This window comes from Colossoma macropomum, unplaced genomic scaffold (assembly GCF_904425465.1).
Source record: "Colossoma macropomum unplaced genomic scaffold, Colossoma_macropomum, whole genome shotgun sequence".
Taxonomy (NCBI): Eukaryota; Metazoa; Chordata; class Actinopteri; order Characiformes; family Serrasalmidae; genus Colossoma; species Colossoma macropomum.
The window spans coordinates 32427642-32454466 of record NW_023494795.1 but is presented as its reverse complement, the minus strand read 5'-3'; the positions used below and the strand labels follow the sequence as shown (position 1 = coordinate 32454466).

General features: G+C 38.0%; 1 protein-coding gene across 3 annotated transcripts; it reads left to right on the top strand.

Moving 5' to 3' along the window:
* Positions 1-481: 481 nt before the first annotated feature.
* rnf8 (ring finger protein 8, E3 ubiquitin protein ligase) lies at positions 482-12626 on the top strand. 3 transcript variants are annotated; one of them, XM_036582207.1, is made up of 8 exons: positions 482-1018; positions 2357-2485; positions 3567-4238; positions 7185-7247; positions 7340-7429; positions 8445-8552; positions 10600-10804; positions 12314-12626. In XM_036582207.1, the coding sequence occupies exons 1-8, from the start codon at positions 896-898 to the stop codon at positions 12469-12471; spliced, it is 1548 nt and encodes a 515-aa protein (XP_036438100.1). In that variant the 5' UTR covers positions 482-895; the 3' UTR covers positions 12472-12626. The 3 variants fall into 3 exon arrangements, with proteins under 3 accessions (XP_036438100.1, XP_036438101.1, XP_036438102.1); XM_036582208.1 differs by having other exon boundaries at positions 10600-10811; XM_036582209.1 differs by lacking the exon at positions 482-1018 and adding an exon at positions 1128-1234.
* Positions 12627-26825: the final 14199 nt, after the last annotated feature.

Sequence of the window (26825 nt, the reverse complement as noted above, 5' to 3'; positions counted from 1 at the left end):
ACAGAGCTCATTTACATATATCAGTCTTCAGGGCACAGTTACAAAAACAGCCTGTTTCATTGTAAGGGATACAGAGAGGTTGGAAAAGGTCATATAAAATGATGTTTTTAGTACATAAGCGTTTAGTACAGCACTTATTCAGGACCTCTTTTGAGTCTGTCAACAAGCTCTAGCAAGCATATATTCTGATAAATTAAAATAGTTAAGAAACGAACATTGATGATGTTTCTTTAAAAGATGGTGCATATATTTCAATATAGTGTGTAAGTGTTCTAAATGTAATCTCCTAAAAACGTAAATAGTAACTATATTCTGAATTCTGCCTTTTTAAAATCTAACTTTAGATATTAATTTGTGTGTTCTGTATACGTATTCACAATACTTGTACCTTTATGTAGATCTCAGAGATACAAGAAAAATGTAGGATATTGACCCTTTAAAGGTTTAAAGTGGACTTTTATTTTGAAATGCACCGCAAAATAAGACAAAACCGGTCCCAGCATTGGCTGTTTTCACATTTTTACATTCTGGCTTTTTGTGTGTGTTATCTCCCGCCTTTAGTGTAATCTAAATTCTCATAAATCTAACTGAGCTGCTGATTAGTGCAGTTTAATGTACATTTTTTGTAATTAATCATTTATTTGTAGTTTGAGTGGTTCAGTTCAGTTTAATGTAACTTGGTTAGCAAGCTAACGTTAGCTAGCTAGGTTAGTTAACGTTAGTGCAGTTTAATGTAGTTCAGTATAATTCTGTTTATTTTTTGTTCAGTTTAATGCTAGTTTAGAGCAGTTTTGTGGTTTAGTTTAGTTTTAGCTCTGCTTCACGCAGAGCTGCCGTGTACAATGACAGCAAATCTCATCGTCGTAGTTATTTAATCCTAGATTTTAAGTTAAATATGGAGGATGTCGATGAAGAACCAAGCAGCCCTGAGGGAGAAAATCCTATAAATGACAAAATATGGTGTTTAAAACGAGTTGGGAAAGACACCGGCTGGTTACGGCTGAACGAAAACTCTGAGGTAATTAGTTGAAGCTTTGCTAAGGAGGCTGAAGCTTCTTATTCGAATTTCACGTCCCACCTTAAATGGTGACACCGTTACATTCTGGCGCCTCAGTTTCTGCTGGCGCCTCAGCTGCATTATTTAAGGTGGAACGGGAAATTGGTGCTATGCTGAATGGCTAAGCTAATTACAGCTAATGTTTACATCCAGTTCTGACCATTTGGAGAAAATTGGGTACGTATTGACATATTTAGCGTAATAACATGTCTGATTAAATGTAAACTGATGTGTTTTGGCTCTGAATTGGTAGTTATAACGGGCTACTTTAGTCAACAGGGCGAAGCTTATGTTAACAGAGCGAAACTCTACGAAGCTCACAGCTAAGCTAACTTACATGAAGAGACTTAAAGGGGAATTCCCTCGATTTTTTAAAATATCTGCATAAGTAAACGGTTAAGATGTAAACAAAGTCATTCAGAGTGGTTTGGTATGAAACGCTCCGTTCCAGAGAAACAAAGTCAAAATTGTTCACAGTGGTGGTGATAGGAACCAGACGTCTACCTCTAAAAGCTATTAGCATGAAATGGTTATGACTTCACTGCCTGGTGTCTAAAACATTGTTTCATGGTAGTTCTGTTATGAAGTCCTGGTTTAACACGTATTATGATCAGTTTATTTTAATCTATTCATGGTGGTTGGATATATGAAGGGTGTTATAAAAGGCAAAATAGTTTTGTTTTTTTGTTTTTTTCAAATGTATCACTGTTTTCATATAATCAATATTCCATATAAAGCTCAGAAGACATGTGTAGGTTCACTGGTGGTTTTGGATAGTAAATAAAAACCTATATTTGTATATTTGTGTTGTAGTCATGGTGACCCCGGTTTCTATCACCACCACTGTAAAGAAATCTGTGTCTCGACAATCAACCATTTCACACCAAACCACTCCGAATGACTCTGTTTACATCTCAACTCCTGAATTGTGCAGAAATTTGGAAAACTTGGTGGATATAATTGGTGAATTCCCTCTTTAAGATAAACACCACATCTTTACATATTTTAACATTATTCCTTTTTTGTTACAGATGAAGATATTTGTGTCTGTATTGGAGTCGTTTTGGGTCATTCTAGCTAAATTTGTGCCTTTTTTAAAAAAGATAGTATGTTCCTGGCCATGTAGGCACAATAAGATCTAATGGCTTTGAAAACAAGTGGAATAATGGTCGGCAAAGCACTGTTAATATCGGCCCTATTACTGACCTGTAGGCCTGATTATCTCAAAACATTTAAAAAATTTGGGGATGTAAGGTGTCCACTTTTCAAAAAAAAAAGACCCTTTTCTTTCTTAACCAGGTTACCATAGGCCGTGGCCTGAATGTCACCCATCAGATCCTGTCAGTAAGTTGTCCACTGATGATCTCCAGAAACCACTGTATGCTAAAGCAGAGGGAGGATGGACAGTGGACAGTCACTGATAATGAGGTACAGTACTTTACATAGGTCAGTTTGTTTTATTGACTTACAATATGCTTATACCTTACAGCTCTCTTGGACTTCTAATTGTAATGAGCTTCATAACTACTGACCTTAACTGAATTCCTAACATGTTTCTGGAATATGTGGTATTGTCTAATAATAATAATAATAGCATGTTTCATACATGAAGATGCAGCCTACCGTACAAAACAGTAATGTAAAAACAATTTATGGTAAGAAATAGCTTAAAATTAAAAGAGCACTAGAAGAAACATTGTTTATTAAAAGTGAAAAGGTAGAAGAAATGTGAACCATTAAATGGAAATTCCACAGATGTTTTAGAATTTCTGCATAATTAAGTGGTGCTCTGTTCTAGAGGTTCATACTGAGTCAGAATATTTTCACAGTGGTGATGAAAGGAACCAGACGTCCACCTCTAAAAGGTCCCTCACAGAAAGTTACTACATGAAATAATTATAAATATGCTGATTGATGCTGGAGACGTTGGTATACGACATGTTTTAGGTCAAAACTTTATCTCAAAAGGCAAAACTGTTCTCAAAGAAAAAAATCAGATTTAATACTAATTTACCATCATTAACATTACAAATAAAAGACACGTGTACGTTCACTGGTGGTTTTGGATATTAAATAAAATGGCTGTACTTGTGTTGTAGTCGTGAAGACCCCTGGTTCCTTTTACCACCACTGTAAAGAAAGTCTCTGCAATCAACCATTTCACACCAAAGCACTCTGAATCACTCTGTGTTTAACCACTGAATTATACAGAAATTTTGAAAAATCAATGCAATGCAATGCAGTTCTCCTTTAAAGCAGAAAAATGGGGAAAATTCAAACATTGTCAGGCATTCTGAAACGTATTAAGTTGTTAACCCGTTAAAAGGCTCAAAAATGAGTACAGAAGTCTGTTCTGAAAGAAAGCAAACATGTTCTCAAATGACAGTAGTTCCCCCATTCATGTTTGTGTATTTCATACTTTTAACAGTGGCACCAAATTGTACTAAATTAGTTGATTTCAGTTGACCTCAAGCTATTGTCCTTACTTTTTTTTCCTCCACTGTTTCAGAGCATAAATGGAGTGTGGGTGAACGGAACACGTATTTCCACTCGGAAACCTCACGTCCTACAGCAGGGCGATGCTGTGAGGTTAGGTGTCCCTTTGGACGGCAATCCGGTCGAGTTTGAGTACATCCTGGTTCACCGCAGACTCAGCAAAATCAAAGATTTCTTGACTAAGGCTGTTGGCACGGAGGCCGTAGCAAACATCTCTGTCCCTAAACCCAAAAAGTCGAAGCGTAAGTTTGGCACGGATGAAGTGGAAGCAGGAACCACGCTGGATTCCAAGAGCAAGCTTTATCGCAGTTCCAATACAGACAAGTCCAGTGCCCAGCCGTGTCCGACGGCAGCAGCACATCAGAGGGTCTTACCTGCCTGCAGGGGGCCTGATGTCCCACCTGGAAGCTCCACCCACTGCAGTGATAGCAGCCAGCAGCTGGCCACCCTGCAGCGCTACAATAACAACCTGCGAGCGCTGAAGGAACGAATGGGGGCCACTCAGAAACGGGCGGCCAAGCTAGCAGGGCAGGAACGTGCCAGCCCGGAGCAGCAGAGGAAGATGCAGGAGCTGCAGGAACAGATGGAGGTTTTACGAGGCCAGCTGAACTCCCAGCAGGAAATGGCCCTACACCGTGTGGAGATGCTGGAGAAATCCATCTGTGAGGAGGAAAGGAGACTTGAGGTGAGAGACTTTTACTGCTGTACAGTAAAGTAGTAGTTTAGTAGTAGTTTTTTATATTATTTTTGCACAATTTAAAATACACACACATAAACAAAGATAACAAAATATACAGTGCAGGGAGAGGCTTATATAAAACCACCACCTAAATGATATTAAAATTTCAGAACAACATACAAAACAATAATGACAAACATCAAATAACCTAAATATCGGCATAACACAGAACAAAAACGTAAATGTATAAGCATATGGGTGTGTTGTGTGTATGTACAAGGGCATCCATAAATGTATATGCATATGTTTTTGAAACAATGCAGGTTTATACGCCCATATTAACTTCTGAGTAAAAATAATAATATATATCACAATAAGTGAAAATATAAAGGAAAAAAACAGCTACAATACAGATATTAAATGATTTTTTTGATACATTTTAAAGACGAACAGGTATATTGTTTGGTAATCTATTTTGGGATATTGGCCTTTATGACATTGATCTTATATGGCAACATGCAAATAAGCCTTTTTGCTGTGAGCGTCCTGACCATTCGCAGCGTTTTGATGAATAATAGTCTTCATGCAGTCCAATAAAATCAGTTGTTTTGGTCAGTTAACTGCAGACCAGACTTTAATCATGTCACGTTGATTCAGCAGATGTTTTCGATAAATTTTAAGGTTTATTAATTATGTATTTTATCACAATTGAAATACATAGCAGAATAATCGCAATACTAGTATTTTGTCTAAATAGTGCAAACCTAATAACGGCACACAGTCAACATTTTAAATGATAGGTGAAAAATCACATTTGCATGTTCGGTGTCTGACGTTTTCTTCTTTAGCTTTGCACTGGAGCTATGTGGCTAAGATGGGGTGTAAGCTTCCATTTCTCAATTGCTACGTTTTAGGGATGTAACAATACAACAAATTATATTGTCCTGTAGCATATCACTGTTGTTGGAGAAAACCTCATATCTCCATTTTTGTTGTTTTTCTGTTTTTGACATAATTTGAAAGTACTTGTTGCTCTTTACATTGTGTATAAATTTCATGATGAATTTACCAAAAGAAATGACCCAAAATGACCTGGAAAAACCTCTGGTTCCATTGACTTACATTAAAGATAGTTTCTTTTTTTTTCCTTTTCCTGTAAATTTATCATTTTAGAGATATAAGGTTTTGTTCCAGCAGCAATATCATATTTAAGCAATAAAATTGTGCAATTGTGGCTGGAATTCCATTCATGGTACGCGTTGTAGGCGAGTACCACAGACTATCACAGATGTGATGTTGCTCATAAAAACACACAACCTTGAATGCTCTGTTGCTTTTTACAGCAGTTCTGCCAAATAAAGAAAAAGGTAAAACAAAGAAGCCCTGAACTCTGTGGGTGGGCGATAATTCAAAAATATCATATCGCGATACTTAAAGACATAACACTCAATACGTAACACATGTCTCTTCTAAAAACAGTCATCAAAAACTCTGGATACAGTGACTAAAACATTCAATAAAACTTACTGCACTGTAGTTAAACAAGACTCACTATGCCTTTTTAATGAAGCATGCAGTTGTTAAGTACTGACGACAACCAGGATATGAATTACAAAATATCATATTGCCCACCTCTCCCTTGAACATTGAATTAAATATGTTTTAATATCGCCAACTCCTTCCACCACAAAAAGTACCTTTTTGTGTTATGGATAGAAAGTGTCACAGCATCAGCTTCACTTCAGCTTTTTCAGTATATGCTGGACTAACCTGAATGTTTTGTTCCAGTCAGGCTGTAAAGCATTTCACAGCTCATCTCATGCTAAATTGTATTCTGTTTATTTTTGGTTTTTTACAGTTTAGCTGTTCACAGCTGCTAACCGAAAAGCTTGTTTAGGATCAACAACAGGATCAAAATTAGATTGTGCTAAAGTACAAACTTAGTAATGCTAAGCGACTTGTTAATTAGCAACCGGTGCTCAGCAGAACGAAAGTTATTGTGAGAAAAAAATTAGAATTCTTCTCAACCAATCGGATTAGCCCATCGAAGTGTTTTATAATGTATTCTCGTAGTTGTGTTATGACTAGCCTGTTAGCTTGTGGCTAGCGTGTTAGCTTAGGGATAATATATTAGGTTGTGGTTGGAGTGTTACATTGAGACACTATGAAGTGCTTTTGTTCCAAATATTGAACTTTGTAATCTTAAAGGGGAACTCCACTGAATTAAAAAAAAAAAAGGTTGAGATCACAAAGTCATTCAAATGCTCAGTTCCAGAGAAACTTATTGAATCTAAGTTGTTCACAGTGGTGATGATAGGAACCAGACACCTGAAGAGTTTAATGCCTTTGAAAGCTCCCTCAAAGAATGTATATGGTTAGATATGCGCTGCCTGATGCCTGACACATTCTTGTATGATAGTTTGGGGATGAGGTTTTGGCTTGAAACGTATTTTAATTCATTTATTAAAGCCATTCATGGTGGAGAGATACATGTAGAGCATTGTAAAGCAAAATAGTCCCCAAGAAAACTTATTTTTTCTGTTTTATGACTATTTTACCATCATTACATATAATTGATTTTGTGATTTCTGACCCTGTATGACTCACTGTTATCAGTAGAAATGGACAAAAATATGTGTCGTAGATAAAGTCAGTGGTAGTAATATTTGGGGTAAGGGGAATATTGTGTATGTTTTATTAATTCTTTTATTTATTAAAAGTGTCGCTTTCAGTCAGATTATTACTTAAGTGTTATGTTGTTGTTTTTTTGTCAGCCGTTATGGGCTTAGATGAGCAACTCTTCTCGGGTTACAATAAGTGGAAAATTTACCTTCACAGTTTTACCTCCACAAAACTGTTGGCCTGAACTGACAAGTAGTTATTTTTTTACTTTTTTGGAATGTGTTTGCATAGTTAATAGCAATTTATTACAACAATTATTGCTTGTCAAAGATCCAGCAAGCCCAACAGAATGAAGATGGTCTGAAGAAACAGCTGGAGGAGGCGTTAAAAGAGGTAGGAGATGCAAAAGGCTGTATTTTTCAAATTCCAGCAGTCAGGCCAGCATTTTATTGTACTTATTTTCTTTTTTTTCATTTCTATTGCAGCAACGAAAAGTGATCGAAGAGCTCAAACATGCAAGGGAAGGATTTAAGGAGGTCCTACAGGCCAAAGACAAGGAGTTGGAGGTTACCAAGGTAAACCCTCTGAAATATGGACACTGATTAGATTTACACAGACCACCTTCAGTATTTAGTCCAGACCTAAAGAAACTATTACTACTTACTTTTAAAGTGCTTTAAAGGAGAAGAAAAAAAAGAACAAATGGCTAACGAGAGATGCGATGTTGTCATCAGCATTTAGGGCTAATTCATTCACTTATCATTTGGACATCTTATCATTTTTCCTACAGCTAAAACTGTTTTAAATTGCACATCCATCATCTTGATGATGCCTTAAAAGAGTGTTTCTGACGGTTATGAATTACAAAGAATATTGATAGCAGACTAGTCACTCGTTCAGAGATGTGGGAAGCTGTGTTAAGTTGGGGGTGCTGAAATTTTAAGCAGCATACTCATAACATGAACAGTGATGTCATGCAAAAATGATTTGCTAACCTTTTTTCATAATTTACAGAGCGTGTAATGAGAGACAAAAATATAGCCACATAACACATTAAACTGCTGATGCACACTCTGTTTTTTCTGCTGTCTCTCCTTTTGGACAAACGTTATGCAGATGAGTTGAGCTACATGCAGTCAGTTTGTTGTGTGGCATGGTAACAAGTTGTGTCGTGCCCACAGTCACACATTCAAACACATTCCAAGCGTGAGATACAACAGTTGATTTAAAAAAAAAAACAAAGTTAAAAAAACAATATGAGGCAGGTTTTGGGCTAAGAAATGGCCACAACTCTGCACACACTTTCCCTTTTTGCACCTCAACCTGCATCTGTTTTAGCGTGCCCCCCCCTAAAAGCGGCTGGCAGTGGGCGTGGGAAGTGATTTGACTCTCCACGTTAATGTAAACCTCTGCACGGCTTCTGCAGGTTTTTAAAACGTTTAAATAAAACATAAAAAAAACTGCATACTAAAACAAGCAGATATAGGTCTTAACTTTGTTCAAATCAGTTTTACATTCAGATCTTTTTTATTATTTTTAAAATGCAGTTCACAAACCTTTAAATCTTTAAATCACTTCTGATTCCTGCAGGAGGAGAAGGAGAAGGCGAGAGCACAGAAGGAGGAGGTTGTCACACAGATGACAGAAGTGCTAGAAAATGAACTGCAGTGCATTATCTGCTCTGAGCTTTTCATCGAGGTATGGCCACCTTGTGGCACAAAATATTAATATCTCAATTTCTGGTGACCATATGGGTAATGTTTTTTGGGAATATCCTGTCTTCTGTTTGAATCTTTAGGCTTCTAAAAGGCTTGTTCATGATTCCTCTGATAGTCTCCATCCATCCTCTATTTGGTTATCCTCTCCCTCTTTTACCTTCAGCCCTTCCAAGCGTAATGAGTCTTTTCCAATGAATCGATTCTTCTCAAAATATGTCCAAAATAAGAGCTTAAGTTTGGTTATTTGTGTTTCGAGTCAAAGGTGAAGCTTGATTTGGATGAGGAGCTATTCGTTTGTTTTCTTTGCCACCCAAGGTTCTCTTTAAAGTTTTCACCAAGCTCCCGAGTGGCGCAACCGTCTAAGTGTTGGCCCTCATCAGGATATCGCGAGTTCCATCCCTGGTGATGCTACAGCCATCCGTAGCCGGGAGTCCAAGAGAGCACAATTGGCCTCGCTCTTTCTGGGTGGGTGGGATGGCCCCTCCTTCTCCCCCCATCACTCACTCAGCACGATGCTAGTCAGCGCAGGCGTCTGTTAGCTGACGTAACAGATCTGGCGGTTGGCGCTTTCCTCCGAGCGCGTTCGGCTGTTCAGTGATGTTGCGTGAGCGGCAGTTCAAAAAGAAGCGGTGGCTGGTTTCACAAGCCTGTGTTAGCCTTCGCCCTCCTAGCGTTGATAGTATCGTGTGATTGGGGGAGTCCTAACTAGCGGGTGGAATTGGCGACGACTAAATTGGGGAGAAAATTGGGTTAAAATCCAAAAAAAAAACATAGTTTTCACCAACATCAAAGTTCAAAGGGATCTGTATTTTTCCTGACTCGATTGTTTATTGTCCAGCTTTGACATTCATAAAGAACCCCAGAGAAAACTACAGCCTGGATAATGCTGGATTTTGTTTGTAGAGACAAATGTCTTGATCTTTTTTAAGCTCCTTCATCCCTGTTCTGTCAAGTGCCGGTCCGTGTTACATTTCTCGAGTGCTGGATCCTCTGTTGTTAATAATCGATTAGAGTAGACAAAAGCTGTCCACTCTTTACACGTCTTCTCCATTCATTTCTAAAATCAACGTCTAGCGAAATGGCAGCTTGGTTACACATTTATGGAACTACAAAACTCTTTAAACCTGTATTTTTCCTGTTCCAGCACAGCTGACATGAGGGAAAACACTAACTGTAGTTTAGGTTTAGTCCAAGACCTTTGTTTAAAATAAAATAAGACACATCCAGTATATTTTAATAAACTCTTATTCTGAACATACTTTGTGATCTCATGAGCGTTCAAAAATTGTATGGCCATTGGCTACTGAAGAAAAAATAGCACTCTCAAGTATTTAATTTATATTTACCTAAGAATTCAATAAATAGAAAAATTCAATAAAATAAATAGTAATCAAGGCTATAATCAAGTATTTCACAATCTTGCACTGTCAAATAGACATTCTGGTGGACCTTTCATATTGAGCTTTGGTTTAATTTTATTTGTACTTGGAGCTGAATTTTGTAGGTAGGTTAAATTGAAGTCATTTGCCTCTCAGTGATGAAAAGGATCACCAGACCTATCGGCTTGAACTTGAAACTGAGAGAAAAATGCTTAGTTCTTTGTTAATTTCTGTTTAAAGACTGTTTTTATCGTCAGCACCATGTTGTCTCTTCACTACTCAGACCTGAAATAGAAATACAGCTAAAAAATCTATGAAAATTATTCTCATTCTGGCCTGATATCTAGCCCTGTAGTCTCTGTTATGATAAGCTGCCTTCGGCTAAAGTCGTTACTTAAAAGCAAATGATTGTATAACCTGCAACACAGGGCTACTATAGAAGTTATTATTATGAATATTATTTTAATCGGCTTTGCTGCTGAATTTTTTTCAAGCTCTCCGTTCCGTCTGCTGAAATCCTTTGCTGGCCATTTAGATTATTTTGTTCGATTATTAATATAATCAATCATGACAGCCCCAGAAAGCATGTACTGTTTTTAATAAGGTGAATAGTAAACTGCACTTTTTTGTCCTGACCTTTTCTCTCAGGCTGTGACGTTAAACTGTGCGCACAGTTTCTGTCAGCACTGTATCGGAGACTGGCGGAGACGAAAGGATGAGTGTCCGATCTGCAGGCAGGCCATCCTCTCCCAGACACGCTCTCTGGTGCTGGACAATTGCATCGACCGCATGGTGGAGAACCTCAGCGCAGAGATGAAGGAGAGGAGGCTGGCTCTGATCAGGGAGAGGAAAGGTGAGAGGTGCGTTCTCATCATGTCTTCTGTAGCAGGTGCTGTCGGTTAAAATTAGGCAGAGTTGAAGAGTTGACTCTACAAATCCCGCAGAGTTTAGATCTACTTTTAAAGTGGCCATAGCATGGAAAACCGTTTCTTTTGGTGGTGAATTTTCAAATCTGTTATTAGCGGTCAGTCTGTCAGTCTTAAGGTGGCAATTCATCTGTTTCAGTTTTATTTGCGTTCGGTATTGAACAAATTATGTTTTCTAGATGTTTTCACAGGACGTTTACACTACTGTTCAAAAGTTTGGAATCACTTGTCATAGTAGTAAGTACTATTATTGTAATCATTAATAATTCATACAATGTCGATTGAAATACTATAAACTAGAGATCAGAACATTTTAAGCTTTATATAGATGTTTTATTCAATATTTCAAGTTTTTAAGGAACAAGATGTTATTAAATGATGCATAATATGCAGTAATGATCAGTTTACTGCAATGTAACTGTAAAGTTATCTGTAAGATTTAATCAGCACTTTTTTTTTTTTTAAATACATAGCATTCTGGATATTTATTTACTATAATTTTATTCATTCATTAATGTTTTACAGCTTTCTCAATCATTTTAGAATCACCTCCAGCTCTGTTAATCATTCTGGACTCATCTAACATTTCTTCTTCTTTTTTTTTCTTATTTATTGATTTATAACAATAAATCAACTACTACTAATTATTAGAAACCTGTAGAGTCGTGTGGTAGTAGCATCATTAGAATAATTCAGTACATGTACCTGTACTGGAATGGTTTTACATTATTGAAAAACAAACTCTTGAATGGTAGAGTAAGTTGATGATTAATTGTGGTGAAATTTGAGATTTCATATAAAAACTGAATCGTTTGCTAAAGAATTGTTATCAAAGCGTATCATTGTGATGTCCGAGATTTACAATCTTTTATAGACATTTTAAATCTCTAGGGGAAAAGAATGGATAAATGTCTGTCCCTTTAAAGGGTCCATACCCCACTTTCTTTGCGTGTTTTGTATTTTTTTTTTTTGAGGTCCACTTATTTGATCTGTGGTTTTTATGCACAACAAAAACAGTCATAATTCCTTTTAACATAACCATTTTCTATCCTCTCTTTATTCTTTGGAATGTAACAGGTTGATTTTTTTACTGTGTCTTTAAGACAGTAATAATGTAAATGAGCTGTTTTCTGATTGGCTATGTCTAAGTGTAAATAGCCGGAGCTAAACTGCTGTAGGCTGAATAGGAGGATATATGTAAATGAGTTGGTTGTAGTGGCATCACAAAAACAAACTGTTTTACAGCACAGTTTTTTTTATATTTGGGCCATATGGACTGGGAAGTGAAAGGTATGTGTTGAAATGAAAACGATGTTCATACAATGTTATACTATTATATATATATTTTTTTTTTAAGTGAAAAAAATTGATTTTCCTTGGTATGGGCCGTTTAATGGAGCTTGTCTGTCTGTCTGTCTGTCTGTCTGTGTACACAGGTCAGAGCAAAGCCCCGTCTGTGGCAGTGGTAGTGATCCAGGACAGCAGCAGCAGTGACGGTGACTTATCGGTCTACTCGTCCACAGAGGGCTACCTGGTCAACCCCAGGTTTCCGTACTGCATCGACTCCAGTGACTCATCTTCATGGAGTGATTAAAACCAATTACAGTGTTGTAGCGATACACTCTCACACTTAGAATTTGAAATGTTTTTTGTTTTTGTTTGTTTTTTACTTGGTTGTAGATCAGTGTACCATATTGTTTTCTTCTCTTGTATAAATAAAGCAGGTTTATTTGTTTTTGCATTCAGCTATTACTATTGTTGATAACTAGCAAAAGAATCTGATACTGTCATCTGCACACTTAAAAAGAAGGTTCAGTTTAGAACCAAGTTCTATATAGAACTGTTTCATACTTAAATAGTTCTTTGCACTGAGGAAGGACTGATGGACAATGTGTTGTATGTGGTTCTGCATAGAATCCTTTTGAAAATGGTTCCACATAGCACCAAAAAGGCTTCTGCTGTTGTTACGATGTCAAGCTTGTTACAGTAGAACACTTTTGCTGCTATATAAAACCATGTAAAGCACATTGAATCACTCTGAAGAACTGACTCACCATGCAATCATTTAAGCCTGAAATGGTTCTATCTAGAACTCATGGCTCTAAATAGAACCCTTAAAGAACCATCTTTTTTTCAAGTGTGTTCACTGTATGTCTGCAAGTTTGTAGAGACCTGCTCTTCCAGCTTTCCTTCTGCAATGAATGGTATAAATAAGGAGTTTGTCCCTCTTTGCTGCAGCCTTTACTTTTCTGGGAAGGCTTTACACTGCTGTGAAGGTTTGATTGAGCATTAGTGAGGTCAAGTACTGATGTTGGACGATCAGTTCTGGACCTCTCCAGCTTGTCCCAGAGGTATTGGATAGAGCTCCATTACTCCAGAGTATGCTGTTCCACTGCTCCACAGACCAATGTGGGGGCCTTTATACCCCTCTAGAATACAATATATTGTCACTGTCCTATCGGAGCTCCTTTTTTTCTTTTTACATTACATGAAAATTAAGAACGTTTTCCCTCTGTAAGGTTACCATGTTGTAGTTGTGAGGTTTTGTTATGACTGTGACGATATGTAGTTTAATGATATACCATATACAGCAGTATTGCATGTAATTGCTCCATGTATAATGTTCAAATGAATACTACATGTCTTAGACTGACCACAAGGGGGCAGTGGTGATTTTATGAGTTTAATCCCAATAATGTATCTTAAAGGCCCCACGTTTAAGATACAACTACAGAAGTAATTTGCACGTTTTAGTTTGTGGGATGTACTTTAATCAAACAAGTGTTTGACCTTTTGTATAGAACAATGTGAGGAAACGTTTTGTGTGGAAATCTAAAGGCCTCATTTGGTAACCTCCATGGAGATAGATAGCACACTCACTGGCCACTTTACTGGAAAGTCTTTGTTCTTCCACATAGTGGTTACCTTATTAGAATCACCTGCCTTGTATGTCCTCTCACTGGCCACTTTATTAGAAACACCTACTTTGTGCTTCACACATTGGTCACTTTATTAGAAACACGTGCTTCTACTCACTGGCCACTTTATTAGAAACATCTACTTTGTGCTTCACACAGTGGTCACTTTATTAGAAACACCCACCTTGTGTTTCACACAGTGGGCACTTTATTAGAAACACCTTCCTTGTACATCCACTTTATGAGCTCCATCTACTGTTAGCTCCATTGTGCAAGTGTATAATTGCAGACAAGCCCATCTGTTGCAGCTGATCAGCTCCCATCTACCCCATTCATGATTGGTCAGTTTCTGACCACAGTGCTGCTGTTGTCCAGATGTTATTTGGGTGGTGGTCCATTCATGGCACAGCAGTGATGCTGACATCACTGACATGATAGTGGCAGCTGTGTGATCAGAAACTGGCCATTGATGCTACAGTCTCTAACTGTACACCTGCAAGGTGGAGCTACAAAGGGGGCAGGGGGTTTCTGATAAAGTGTCCAGTATATTACAGCACTGTTTTTAAAACCATGTCCTCTGCCTTTGTTGAGGTAGATCTTAACAGACTAAGTTGGTATCCTAGAATCTGGCATTTTTGTGTGTTACACAAATGCGCCAAATGATCGATGAGGCTTCAGATTTGGGCTGATTGCAGCTGTGGGTTGTTCAAGTTGTGATTCAGTCCACTGGGGCTTTGCGCAGAGAACGCATTTCACCGCCAGCATCCAGAGCCATCCGTGCTGGGGTGGGACCTCTGACATGCCAGTCCATTAGTGGCGCGGTGCACAGGGAAGCGTGTGTGTGTCAGCTGCTGTTTCAACAGGGAGACGGTGACGGACGGCCCTGGGGCCACCGCTGCCACAGCTAGGACACTCAGCCCTGATGTGTCATGAAAAGAACCATGTCAGCGACGTTTTCCCCCACAGCTACCTCTAACTCCTTCACACTCCTGCTGCCTTATCACATCCAGTCTGTAATTAGGGCCCCGTCCACACAGATACATCTGACTCAGGCCCAGTCTGACGAAGGGCCGCTAATTATGTAATCGAACGATGAGAAAAGCAAGGCTTTGGTAATATCTAGGACTGTTATATCATGTCCTTTGCCATGTCTGCAGTCCTGCTAGGGCAAGGACTTGAAGGGGAATTCCACAGATTTTTCAAAATTCATGCCTAGGTAAATTACGTGTGCACAAAGTCATTCAGAGTGGTAGAGAAAGTTATAAAGTCCAACTCTAAAAGCTCCCTCACAGAAAGTTCTTGCATTAAATGGTCATGAAAACACTGCCTGATGTCTGTTGACTTAAACTATTTTTAAATAAAATACATTCATAGCAGGGAGGATGTAGAAAGAGCATTTTGATATTCAGATTCACCACTATTTTATTATCAACATTACATTCAAAAAGGCAGACGACTCATGTAGGTTCACTGGTGGTTTTGGATAGTAAATAAAATGGCTATGTGTAATATTACAAGTTTCTCACATTTAAATATGATTGCATATGATGCTCATTAGTACTGTGTACTTATGCATGGGAAGAAGAACTTTAAAGGGCCCGTATAGACAATGAATTTAGGCTACAGGTTCATATTCTTAGCAAACAATTAACTTTAAATAATAAAAAAGGGTTTCAAAATATATCTTTCATTTCCCAGCATATATATGGAAATCAAGCTGCAAAAACAGCTTTGATTTCAAACAGTTTTGATTTCTGGTTTTGTGATGTCACAATGTGTTTACATATATCCATCTATTTAGCTTACAGCGGTTTAGCTCCGCCTGTTCACCCTGAAGTTATAAGGCGAGTTTAGTTTTCCGGCTCAAAGAGAAGTTGGAAAATTGTCATGAAAAAAAGAATTATGACTGATTTTGATACATTGAACTACTTCTCCATCTCGGGGTCCACGAATGGGTCCAGACATCAATTTCTTTGTTTCTACATCTGTTTCTCTCTCTTTGTGATAAGTCAGCGCAAACATATGGTTGAAACATTTCCTGAATCTGCAGAGTCGCCCTTTCCATTCCATTTTATCATGAGATCATACATGACTCACATCTGGAGTTATGAGGCTGTGAAGAGGGGCTGAGATACAGGTGGACCTGGTGGATTCGTGTGTCCGTCTACATTCTGTGTGAAACTGACCAACGGACACTCAGGAAACCGCTAAGCACTGACCCATCATGCCGGAAACCCTTTATTCTTCATTCTGTTCACATCAGAGTCACATGTGAAATGACGTGCAGAGAGTTTACAACTGCTGAATTTGCTGAAGCAGTTTTGGAAAGTAGTGATAAAGATAACAGAGCATTTTGATATGAATCATATGAGTATCATGTTCTATGAAGAGCCTTTAAAGGAGAATTTAAGAAGATTTGCACAAATTAAGAAAATGCCCTCAGACCACAGAAGGCTAAATACAATAAGTGTTTGAAAGGTGCTGGTAGACACTCTATTCCTGTGTTGTTGATGCCTGGATGGCAGTGTGGATGTCAACATTGTGCAGTGTTCAGTTCTCTTATTGCACTCGGGTCGAAGCTGTTCTTAAGTCTGTTTGTCCATGATATGATGGACCTGTAGCGTCTGCCTGATGGTAACAGGTCAAACAGATGATGACCAGGATAAGATGGGTCTTCCAGGGTGTTAGCTGCCCTGCTGATGCAGCAGGACCTGAAGACCTCCTCCGAGGAAGGCAGCGAGCACCAGCGATTGTTGTACACTGCAAAAAAATAGTATCTTGTCAAGTGAAATTGTCTTAATTCTAGTCAATATATCTAATATTTCTTATTTTGAGATGGTTGCGCACTTATTGTAAGATTGTTTAGCTTATTTTTAGACATTTTTACTTTTCTCAAGTTAAATTATCTCACTGTACATTTCATAAAACAAATTATTAGCTAAATTATCTGCCAATATAGTGAGACTATTTTACTTAATAAAATGACTTAAAACAAGTAAAAATTAAGTTTACTTGACAAAATACTATTTTTTGCAGAATATTAAGAATATTTAAAATTTACTTAACCTCTTTCTCACCAAACGTAGACATTATAAGTCACATTTTTTTACTGCACTGGCTGACAATTATACTTCCTTTAACAAACACGATTATCTGCAGTCACTGTAGTAAATTAATTTCATTTGATAAAATTATTTAAAGGGCCCATAACCCGCATTTTTCTAACATGCACTTGGGTAGTTTATGTACCAACATGGACACAATTCATTTTTACAAGACCAATTTCCAACCTCTCTTTAACCCATTACAGCTAAAAAGGCTGTTTTTTGTTTGAGATTGATATTGTATATATATATATATATATGTATATATATATATATATGTGTGTGTGTGTGTGTGTGTGTGTGTGTGTGTGTAAATAAGATCTGTTTTGATTGGCTGTGGCTCATTCAAAATGCGGTCTAGCCTGAAACACTGCTTATAATCTCAAAGCGTGAATAAACCGGGCTTAACTGCATTAGGCTGGATAGCAGTATTTGTGTAAACGCATTCATTTTTCTGACATCACAAACACAGTGAATTCAGAATAGCCTGTTTTTGCTGCTTAATTTCCATACATGGGCTGTCTGGATTTAGATTACATTTTGAAACGAACAGTGTTTATATACTTTAAACTTTTCTATCTGGGGAAAAAAACAGAAAATTTGCTTTTCTTTGATACGAGCCCTTTCTTTGAAGCCCCCCATAAGTTATGTTCAAATGTACTTCCTCCATGACTTTGTTGTTTAGATGGTTAAAAATACCCTCGCAGGATCAAAATCTCTGTGCATTTGTGGTATTTCAGGTGATTTCACACTCAGTCACAACAAAGCTTTATGCTTAGTGTGCAGCTTTTTTAAGTGAGAGACATTTCCACACCTTTGTAGTTGAGGTCCTTTTTTGAGAAGTGTGAAACTCTCACAAGCGCAGCATCCTGTAACATTGTTTCCGTTCTCACGGTTTTCTCGATATTCCCAAGTCTGATCTCACTGATGATGCCCTGCTTTGTTATCATGTCTGCTCCAGTGTGCTACAGTGCGGTTTGCCATGACCCTTATTTTGCTAATTGACAGATTTACGCTGCGTCCCAGATTTAATTCAGAGACAGAAATAGCGCTGAGAGCGTGTTACTGAAGGAGACCCTTCAGACCCCCTCATCCCCTAAAATTAGCATCTCTTTCAAGTGGAATTAAGCACTGTATAAACTGAGAGGCACTCCGCCAGCGCTGGATCACTGTTTACTCATGAATATGATTCAGAAATGAGCCGCAGTGTCTCTGCAGGGCAGGATTAACCTCTGCCTCCTCACCATTCATTTGAGTAGTTCACAGAAAATACAAATGCAAATGTGCATTGAAAACAGTAACACACTGGATTTGTTTAGTTCAGATGTGAACATCATTTCCACATGAAAAAAAAAAGGCATCAGCACAATTTTGTCTTTTGTGCAGTAGTGAAAAAGTTCAAATGTAATTGCCACCAATGATGTGACAAAGGGACAAAGGTCATTTCGCACGCTAACTCTCTTAGACATGACATTCACATTCAAAATAGCATACACCACACACACACACACACAAACATACACAAATATATATATATATATATATATACATATACATATACATATATATATATATATATGCATATACATATACATATATATATATATATATACACACACTATATACATATATATATACATATACATATATATATATATATATATATATATATATATATATATATATATATATATTAGAGATGAAACGGTTACCGGTTTCACGGTAAACCGCGATAAAATTAATGACGGTTAGTAGTACCGTTTGAACTTTGAAATACGTTAAAACCGCGGTCGATTACCCCGGTGTGAAAAACTCGGAGATTCAGAGATATTTCAGCCTTCTAAGAAGACCAAGTCTGACGTTTGGTCATATTTTGGGTTTTATAAGGATGCAGAAGTAAAGTTAATTGAAGATGACCACCCTGTCTGCAGATGACCACCCTGTCTGCAGAACAGGCCGAAAGAAAATAGCGGCGAAAGGGGGCAACACACCCAACCTTACGAGTCATCTTTCGCGACCACCACCCGCTACCTGCAAGAATGCAAGGTTAACTTTAACGGAGAAGTCTGTGGGAACTTCGAAATAGAAGAAATGTCACGGTTTGTGTGGTTTAATGTATGCTTATGGTTCGTTAATAAATAATGAAGCTTTTAGCGTCAATAAAAAAAAAACAATCGGTGAATCAACTGTGAATCGAAACTAAAGCTTTTAACACACATTTCTGTGGAGCAGAGTCTCCAAAATGAGCTCTGAGTTCTGAGCTCTCTCGCTTGCAGTGTTTACTGTCTGAGAGGAGAGTAACTCCGTCTCAAATCACTCAGTGTCCCCTACAGAGGGCGCTACTGTTCAAACAAACACGATCATCATTAACAAGCAGTTGAGTTTTAAATAGGGAATTAGTAACCTGTTGTTAACGTTGATTATAAATGACTTAGTGGAACATTTCCTGCACTCTTTGGGTGAAGGATTTGCTATTTCATGATCCACGAAGTGCACTACATAGTGCACTACATTTGAGACGGGACCTCGCGCGAGTAAACGCTGTGCCGCTTTTAGGAAAAGCAGTTTCAGAGATTAAACTTCAGGAGTGTTTCTGCCGCGGTTTAGATGCGAAGTGTTTTAGTTTTGAAATGCTTTTAGTGAAGCAGCTCCACAGGTGAACTCACACTGTGAGTTCTACACTGTCAGCAGCTCACAGCGCGGTCACGCAATTCCTCTGTGATTTTGGCTGTTTTCCCTGGTGCGCTGTGTTGATTAAGGGTTCAGCGCCACAACGGCACAATAATGCTGCAGCTGCAGTTCGGACAGAAATCCCCCGAGTGCAGCACGTCTTAGAAGTAGTAATTCTCCATTAAGACCCACCTCAGAGTTGGTCCAGATTTAATTCTTTATGCAGGGAAATCCCTAGTTGTAATTAATAATAATAATAATAATAATAATAATAATAACACATTTGTTATTCTTTTGTTTGCAGAGTATTACAAGTATTGTAAGTAATACAAAAGTAATACTAAAAATGTATTGACCTTATTTTTTAATGTTTATGCAAACAAAAAGTGCATATTGCTGCCAATTCTATTTGTGTTAATATAAAAGTTGGTGAAACGAGTTTCAGTTTGTGTATCAGTATTTATTTATTTAAAATTTATTTTACTTTTCAACACGTGAATAATATCGCGATAATACTGATAATCGTGATAATTTTGGTCATGATAATCGTGATATGAAATTTTAATATCATTTCATCTCTAATATATATATGTATATATATATATATCTATAATTATATTTTTTTTTTTTTAATTTCTGTGTGGAGTTTGCCTGTTCTCCCCGTGTCTGTGTGGGTTTCCTCTGGGTACTCCGGTTTCCTCCCACAGTCCAAAAACATGCAGTCAGGCTGATTGGACATGCTGAATTGCCCCTAGGTGTGAGTGAGTGTGTGTGTGAATGTGTATGTCTGTCTGTCTGCCCTGCGATGGACTGGCGACCTGTCCAGGGTGTATCCTGCTTTCCGCCCAATGACAGTTGGGATAGGCTCCAGCACCCCACCGCGACCCAGAAGGATAAGTGGTTTAGATGTTGTATGTATGTATGTATGTATATTTGTTTGTTTTTTGTATATACATATATATATATCAGATCAGGCATAACATTATGACCACCTCCTTGTTTCTGCGCTCATTGTCCATTTTATCAGCTCCACTTACTATATAGGTGCACTTTGTAGTTCTACAGTTACAGACTGTAGTCCATCTGTTTCTCTGCATACTTTGTTAGCCCCCTTTTACCCTGTTCTTCAGTGGTCAAGACCCCCATGGACCCTCACAGAGCAGGTACTATTTGCATGGTGGATCATTTTCAGCACTGCAGTAACACTGACATGGTGGTGGTCTGTTAGTGTGTGTTGTGCTGGTACGAGTGGATCAGACACAGCAGTGCTTGTAAGAACGGCCTAGCAACACCTTAGAACCCACCTAGGGTACTATAACAGCCCAGCAACACCTTAGCAACCACCTTGGATAATACAGCAATGTCCTAGCAACACCTTAGAAACCACCTTGGATAACACTGCAATGGCCTAGCAACACAATAGCAACCACCTGGGATACTATGAGAACAGCCCACCCACAACTTAGCAAACACCTTGGATAACATAGCAATGGCTTAGCAACACCTTAGAAACCACCAGGGATACTATAACAACAGCCTAGCAACATCTTAGAAACCACCTGGAATGACATATCAACAGCCTAGCAACATCTTAGAAACCACCTGGGATACTATAAGAACAGCCAAGAAACATCTTAGAAACCACCTGGGATACTATAAGAACAGCCAAGGAACATCTTAGAAACCACCTGGGATACTATAGCAACAGCCGAGCAACATCTTAGAAACCACCTGGGATACTATAGCAACAGCCGAGCAACATCTTAGAAATCACCTGGAATGACATATCAACAGCCTAGCAACACCTTAGAAACCACCAGGGATAATATAAGAACAGCCTAGCAACATCTTAGAAACCACCTGGAATGACATATCAACAGCCTAGCAACATCTTAGAAACCACCAGGGATAATCTATCTATGGCCCAGCAACACCTGAGCAACCAGCAGGGATACTATAAGAATGACCAAGCAACATCTTAGCAACCACTTACAATAACATAACAACAGCCTACCAACACCTTAGCAACCATCTGGCACTCCATAGCAACAGTTTATGACCAACTCAAACTTTGTACACAAACTTCCCCTTTTTTAAACCAAGCTTTTTAAGGCTGGAGCCGAGAGAGCAAAGCCTAATTTGCTTCACATGAAGCTCCACTGTATCTTTTCAAACTTCCGGCCACAGATGGCTGTGTCATCTTAAGGGATTGAACTGACGACCTCCTGACAGCAGGACTAAAACTTAGACAGTTGTGTCACTCGGGAGCTGACTGAATGGATTTTATTTATATTGAAACGATGCACATATTTAAATGAATACACTTGCATGTAATTGGTCTTGGAGAAAATGATGTTTACATAAAGGTGCAATATAGAAACAAATAGTGAACAAATAATACACATAAATACAAAGACACAACCACAAAGCTTACACTACATCTCCTAGAGTATCCAGGAGGCTATTCTAGTGAGTAAATTCAGCTAATTTAACGTGCATTGCTGACACAGGTCTTCATACAGCTTGAATAATCTCCACAGAAAAGCATAGAACAATAGAATGGGATGCTCTGAAGCAGTTACATGATCCTAAAGTCATCATGCCCAATGCCAAGAGTGAGCTAGAGGGGTACAAGGCCCCAAGCATTAGGCTGTGGAGCAGTGGAACTGTGTTCTCTGGACTGATGGAGCTCCATCCAATACCTTTGGGATGACTTGGAGTGATCCAGAACTGACCATCCAACATCAGTACCTGACCTCGCTAATGCTCAATCAAATCCTCACAGCAATGTTCAACATCTAGTGTAAAGCCGTCCCAGAAGAGTAGAGGCTGTTACTGCAGCGAAGGGGGACAAATTAAAGGTTAGATATAGCTTTAGATTAGATGGTTGACTTTGATCATGTGGTCTTATATAAAATAAGTAAAACAGTTTTTTATTTCTCTTATTTGTAGACTGTGGCCGTTTTACTTTTCTTACACACATTATTTTTGCTTAATACTGCGATGCTTAATACTGGAAGCACTTTGGTAGCATAAAAAAACAAGATAGTGTTGTTACAGTGAGGTTTTTAGTTTTCTGTAAAGGTGTGAAATTTCCTCGCTAAAGTGAGACTGAAGTGTTTATTGAATTCTCTGACTGTTTTCACACCTGAAGCAGTGAGGATGTGAGGTGTGGTAGTGTTTTTCATGTTCATGGACACAGAGAGCTGTCTCCATGTGTTTCACACGTTCACTCAGATCTCTCTGTGGTGGAGTAGAAGTTGCTGTCACGTCTGTGCTGCTTTCTGTTTCACACAGAGGAGGATGGGCAAGTCTTGGTTCCTCTCAGTGTTTTTCCTGACACTGTCTCCTTTGGCGATGCTCATTTGGGGGTTAATTTCTGGAAATTCGATTAAAATACATTTGCATATAGCTTTTTTACGGTGATAAAGCCGCTTTATTAAAATCAACATCTAAGCCCCAGGGCCGGATTTAGTGATTCTGGGGCTGTAGGCCAAAGGCAGGAATGGGGCTTCCTGGATGCACAAATTTAAAGGTGCCATATACTACATTTTTCTAATTTCTTTGATTGACATGATTTATTTATACATAGGTGTTTTTCAACCTCTCTTTATCCCTCAAAATTAAACAGGCTGTTTTATTACCTTAAAGGTGCAGTGTGTAAGATTTAGAGGGGTCTGTTAGCAGAAATGTAAAATTGTATGCAAAACCATGTTTTCATTAGTGTATAATCACCTGTAACTATGAATTGTTGTGTTTTCACATAGAATGAGCCCTTCATATCTACAAAGGGAGCAGCTCCTCTTCCAACAGAGGCCGCCATGTTGCACCAACATGTTTCTACAGTAGCCCAGAATGGACTAACCAAATGGACTAAACACTGGCTCCAGAGGGCGCCTTTCGTGTTTTTACGTTGAAGTGGCAACTTGAATTTGGTGGCGCTGTAGCTCTGGTTGGTAAATGTAGAAAGAAGAATCGGTGGTTGCTGCCAGTGCTGAATGACCATTTTGTGTTGTGAGAAATTTGAGAACCTAAATTTTGATAAATCATACTTATTATTTAGCACAAGAAAAAGTGAGGGAAAGTGAATCCTCATTGTCAATGAAGCGAAAACATAAAAAAGCAAAACTGAATCAGGACAAACCGTAAGTTCTACTACACCCTCGGCAAGGGAGGGGTGAGTGAGGGGGGATTCAGCTCATTGCAATCTGCTGGAAACCACTAATTCTTACACACTGCACCTTTAGACTGATATATGTAAATGAGCTCTGTTCTGATTGGCTGCCCTGTTTTGCTGCTTATTCAAAACACACTCAGAGCTGAAGCTGAAGTTGTTATGGCATCACAGAAATAATCAATTCAAAGTGGACTGCTTTTGCAGCTTAATGTCCATATATGGACTGGATGGACTGGGGAGTGAATGGTATGTTTTAAAACTTTAACAATGTTTACATATTACTTTATTTAAAAAAAATAAAAAGTGAGGGAAGTTTGCTTTTCCATGATGTGGGCCCTTTAACTTATTTGAGACTTCGAAATCATCTTGAATAAAATCATCTACTTGATATAGTTCATATCTCTATTTTTAGATTATTGCAAGAATATTATAAGATTAATCAGCTTATTTCTAGACTTTTTCTTCTTCAGTATTTTATTTATTGAAATTATCTCACTATATTGGCAGATAATTTTGCTTGTTTCAAGCACTATTTCTTGAAACAAGCAAAATTATTCGCCAATATAGTGAGATAAAATGGAGTATCATAGCAGAGAAGCAAGTAATGAGATTACATTTTCTAGTAAGTTATAAATAACACAAATCCATTACGTTTTAGAGGAATAATTATCAACCCAAAGAATTACTTTTTTGCAGAATTACCCCAACTTTTTCATACCAGTCTGTGTAACGCAGTTGTTTCATCATGTAACAACATTAAATAATCCGTTAAAACCATGACTGAGAGGTGGGGCTGCATTAAATTTTAATAACAACAATTGCAAACAACAGCTATTTTTGAAATGTATATATTTCATAACATGAGTCATTTAACATGAACATATACAAAATATCTAATACATATTTTCATGGGGCCCTGCACCCTTAAAACGATAATTCTTCAAGGGTCTTTAGCAAAGACAATAGTCATAAATAGAACCATTGTCTTTACTAAAGAACCCTTGAAGAATCATCATTTTAAGTGTGCAGGGCCTAAAATTGTTAAGAGCTTCTATTTCACCATGCAAAGAATCATTTAAGCTTGAAATGGTTCTATATAGATCTCATGATTATAAATAGTAAAAAGAAGCAAGTACTGAAACACTGAAAAGAACCAAGACCCAGAAGGGGAACCTCATTGTGTGGTCATATCCACATTGGACAGCAAACTTACAATAACAATAAGTAGAAATGAAGAAAAACGAAATGAGGTAAGCCTGAGGTTTAAACAGAAGTAGTCTGATATGCCAAAGGAAACCACTGACTAGTGTGAGACGTCTGTCAAAGTTTGTCTAAAAAAGGCTGACCGAGAATTAAATATGGTGAACTAGCAACATGAGAACGTTAACATGAGCAGGTAAAGAACTCAGTATAGTGAGAGGTAGGTCCAGTATCCAGTCACCAACTTGAAGAGGAACTCCACTGATTTTTCAAAATTTCTGCTTAACTCAGTGGTTGAGATATGAGCAGAATCTTTCAGAGTGGCTTGATGAGATGGTGCATTGTAGAGAAACGTACCGACTCAGACTTCTTTACAGAGGTGGTGATAGGAACCGGGGGTCACCATGACTACAACACAAATACTGCCATTTTATTTACTCTCCAAAACCATTAAACCTACACCAGCAATGTTATGTAATGTTGATGGCAGTGAAATAGTGGAAAATCTTAAAAAAAATAAGTTTTCTTTGGGGACTATTTTGCCTTACAGCATCCTGCATGTACCCTTTCACCATGAATGGATTAAAACAAATTGATTAACAAGACATTTTAGGCCAAAACATTATGACATACTATCATAAAACAGTGTCTCAGATATGAGGCAGTGCATTCATAATCATTATGTGTAATAGCTTTCTGTGAGGGAGCTTTTAGAGGTGGACGTCTGGTTCCTATCACCACCACTGTGAACAATTCTGATTCGGTAAGTTTCTCTAGAACAGAGCATTTCATACCAAACCACTCAGAATGACTTTGTTTACATCTTAACCATGTAATTGTGTAGAAATTATGAAAAATCAGCGGTGTCTCCCTTTAAATACAGACTATGACAGAGTAGTGATAGACTGTTCATTAAAGTCCACAATAGGTAGGTGAACATTTAAATCTGATTTGGATCAATAGCTGTTTTTGAAATTAATCTGTAAGAACTCCATTAAACTAAACTGCAGTGGATTTACTTTTTTCCTCAGCGGTATTCCTGAAACTCCCGCCTCCACTACTACTACTAGCCAATCGCAGCGCAGTGCTTACATGTTACCATGACGACCAGAGACTCTACGGGCGTGAGCGCGTAGGAAGTGAAGGTAAGGAGGAAAACAATTCTAAAAAACTTGAATTTAAGTCTTATTTTCTAAAATTTTCAATATCTAACTTTAAACTGTTGCCTTGGAAGTTCTGTATTGTGTGTTTGTCTAGCTAGATGGTTATGCAGATTATGGTTAAACACCTAGTTAGACGCTTTAATTCAAAATATTAAAAGGGGAACTCCACCGATTTTTCAAAATGTCTGCATAGCTCAGTGTTGGGGATGTAAACAAAGTGATTCAGAGTGGTTTGGTGTGAAATGGTTGATTGTAGAGGCTCAGATTTCTTTACAGTGGTGGTTGATAGGAACCAGGAGTCGCCATGACTACAAACACAAATATAGCCATTTTATTTAAGTTACTATCCAAAACCTCCAGTGAACCTACACGCGTCGTCTGAGTTTTATATGGAATGTTGATGATGGTAAAATAGTGGAAAATCTGAAAAAAAAAACACGCTTCATGTATCCCTCCACTATGAATAGATTAAAATAAGTTGTAAAATGCGTTAAAATGTAAAATACGTTTTCGTCCAAAACTTTATCACAAAACTAATGTGCCAAAATATTGTGATAAAATTTGAATGTATTTTTTAAACATGGTTTAGTTCAAAAGACATCAGGCAGCATATTCATAACCATTTCATGTAATCACTTTCTTTGAGGGAGCTTTTAGAGATTTTCCTAGAACGGAGTATTTCGCACTAAACCACTCTGAATGACTCTGTTTACATC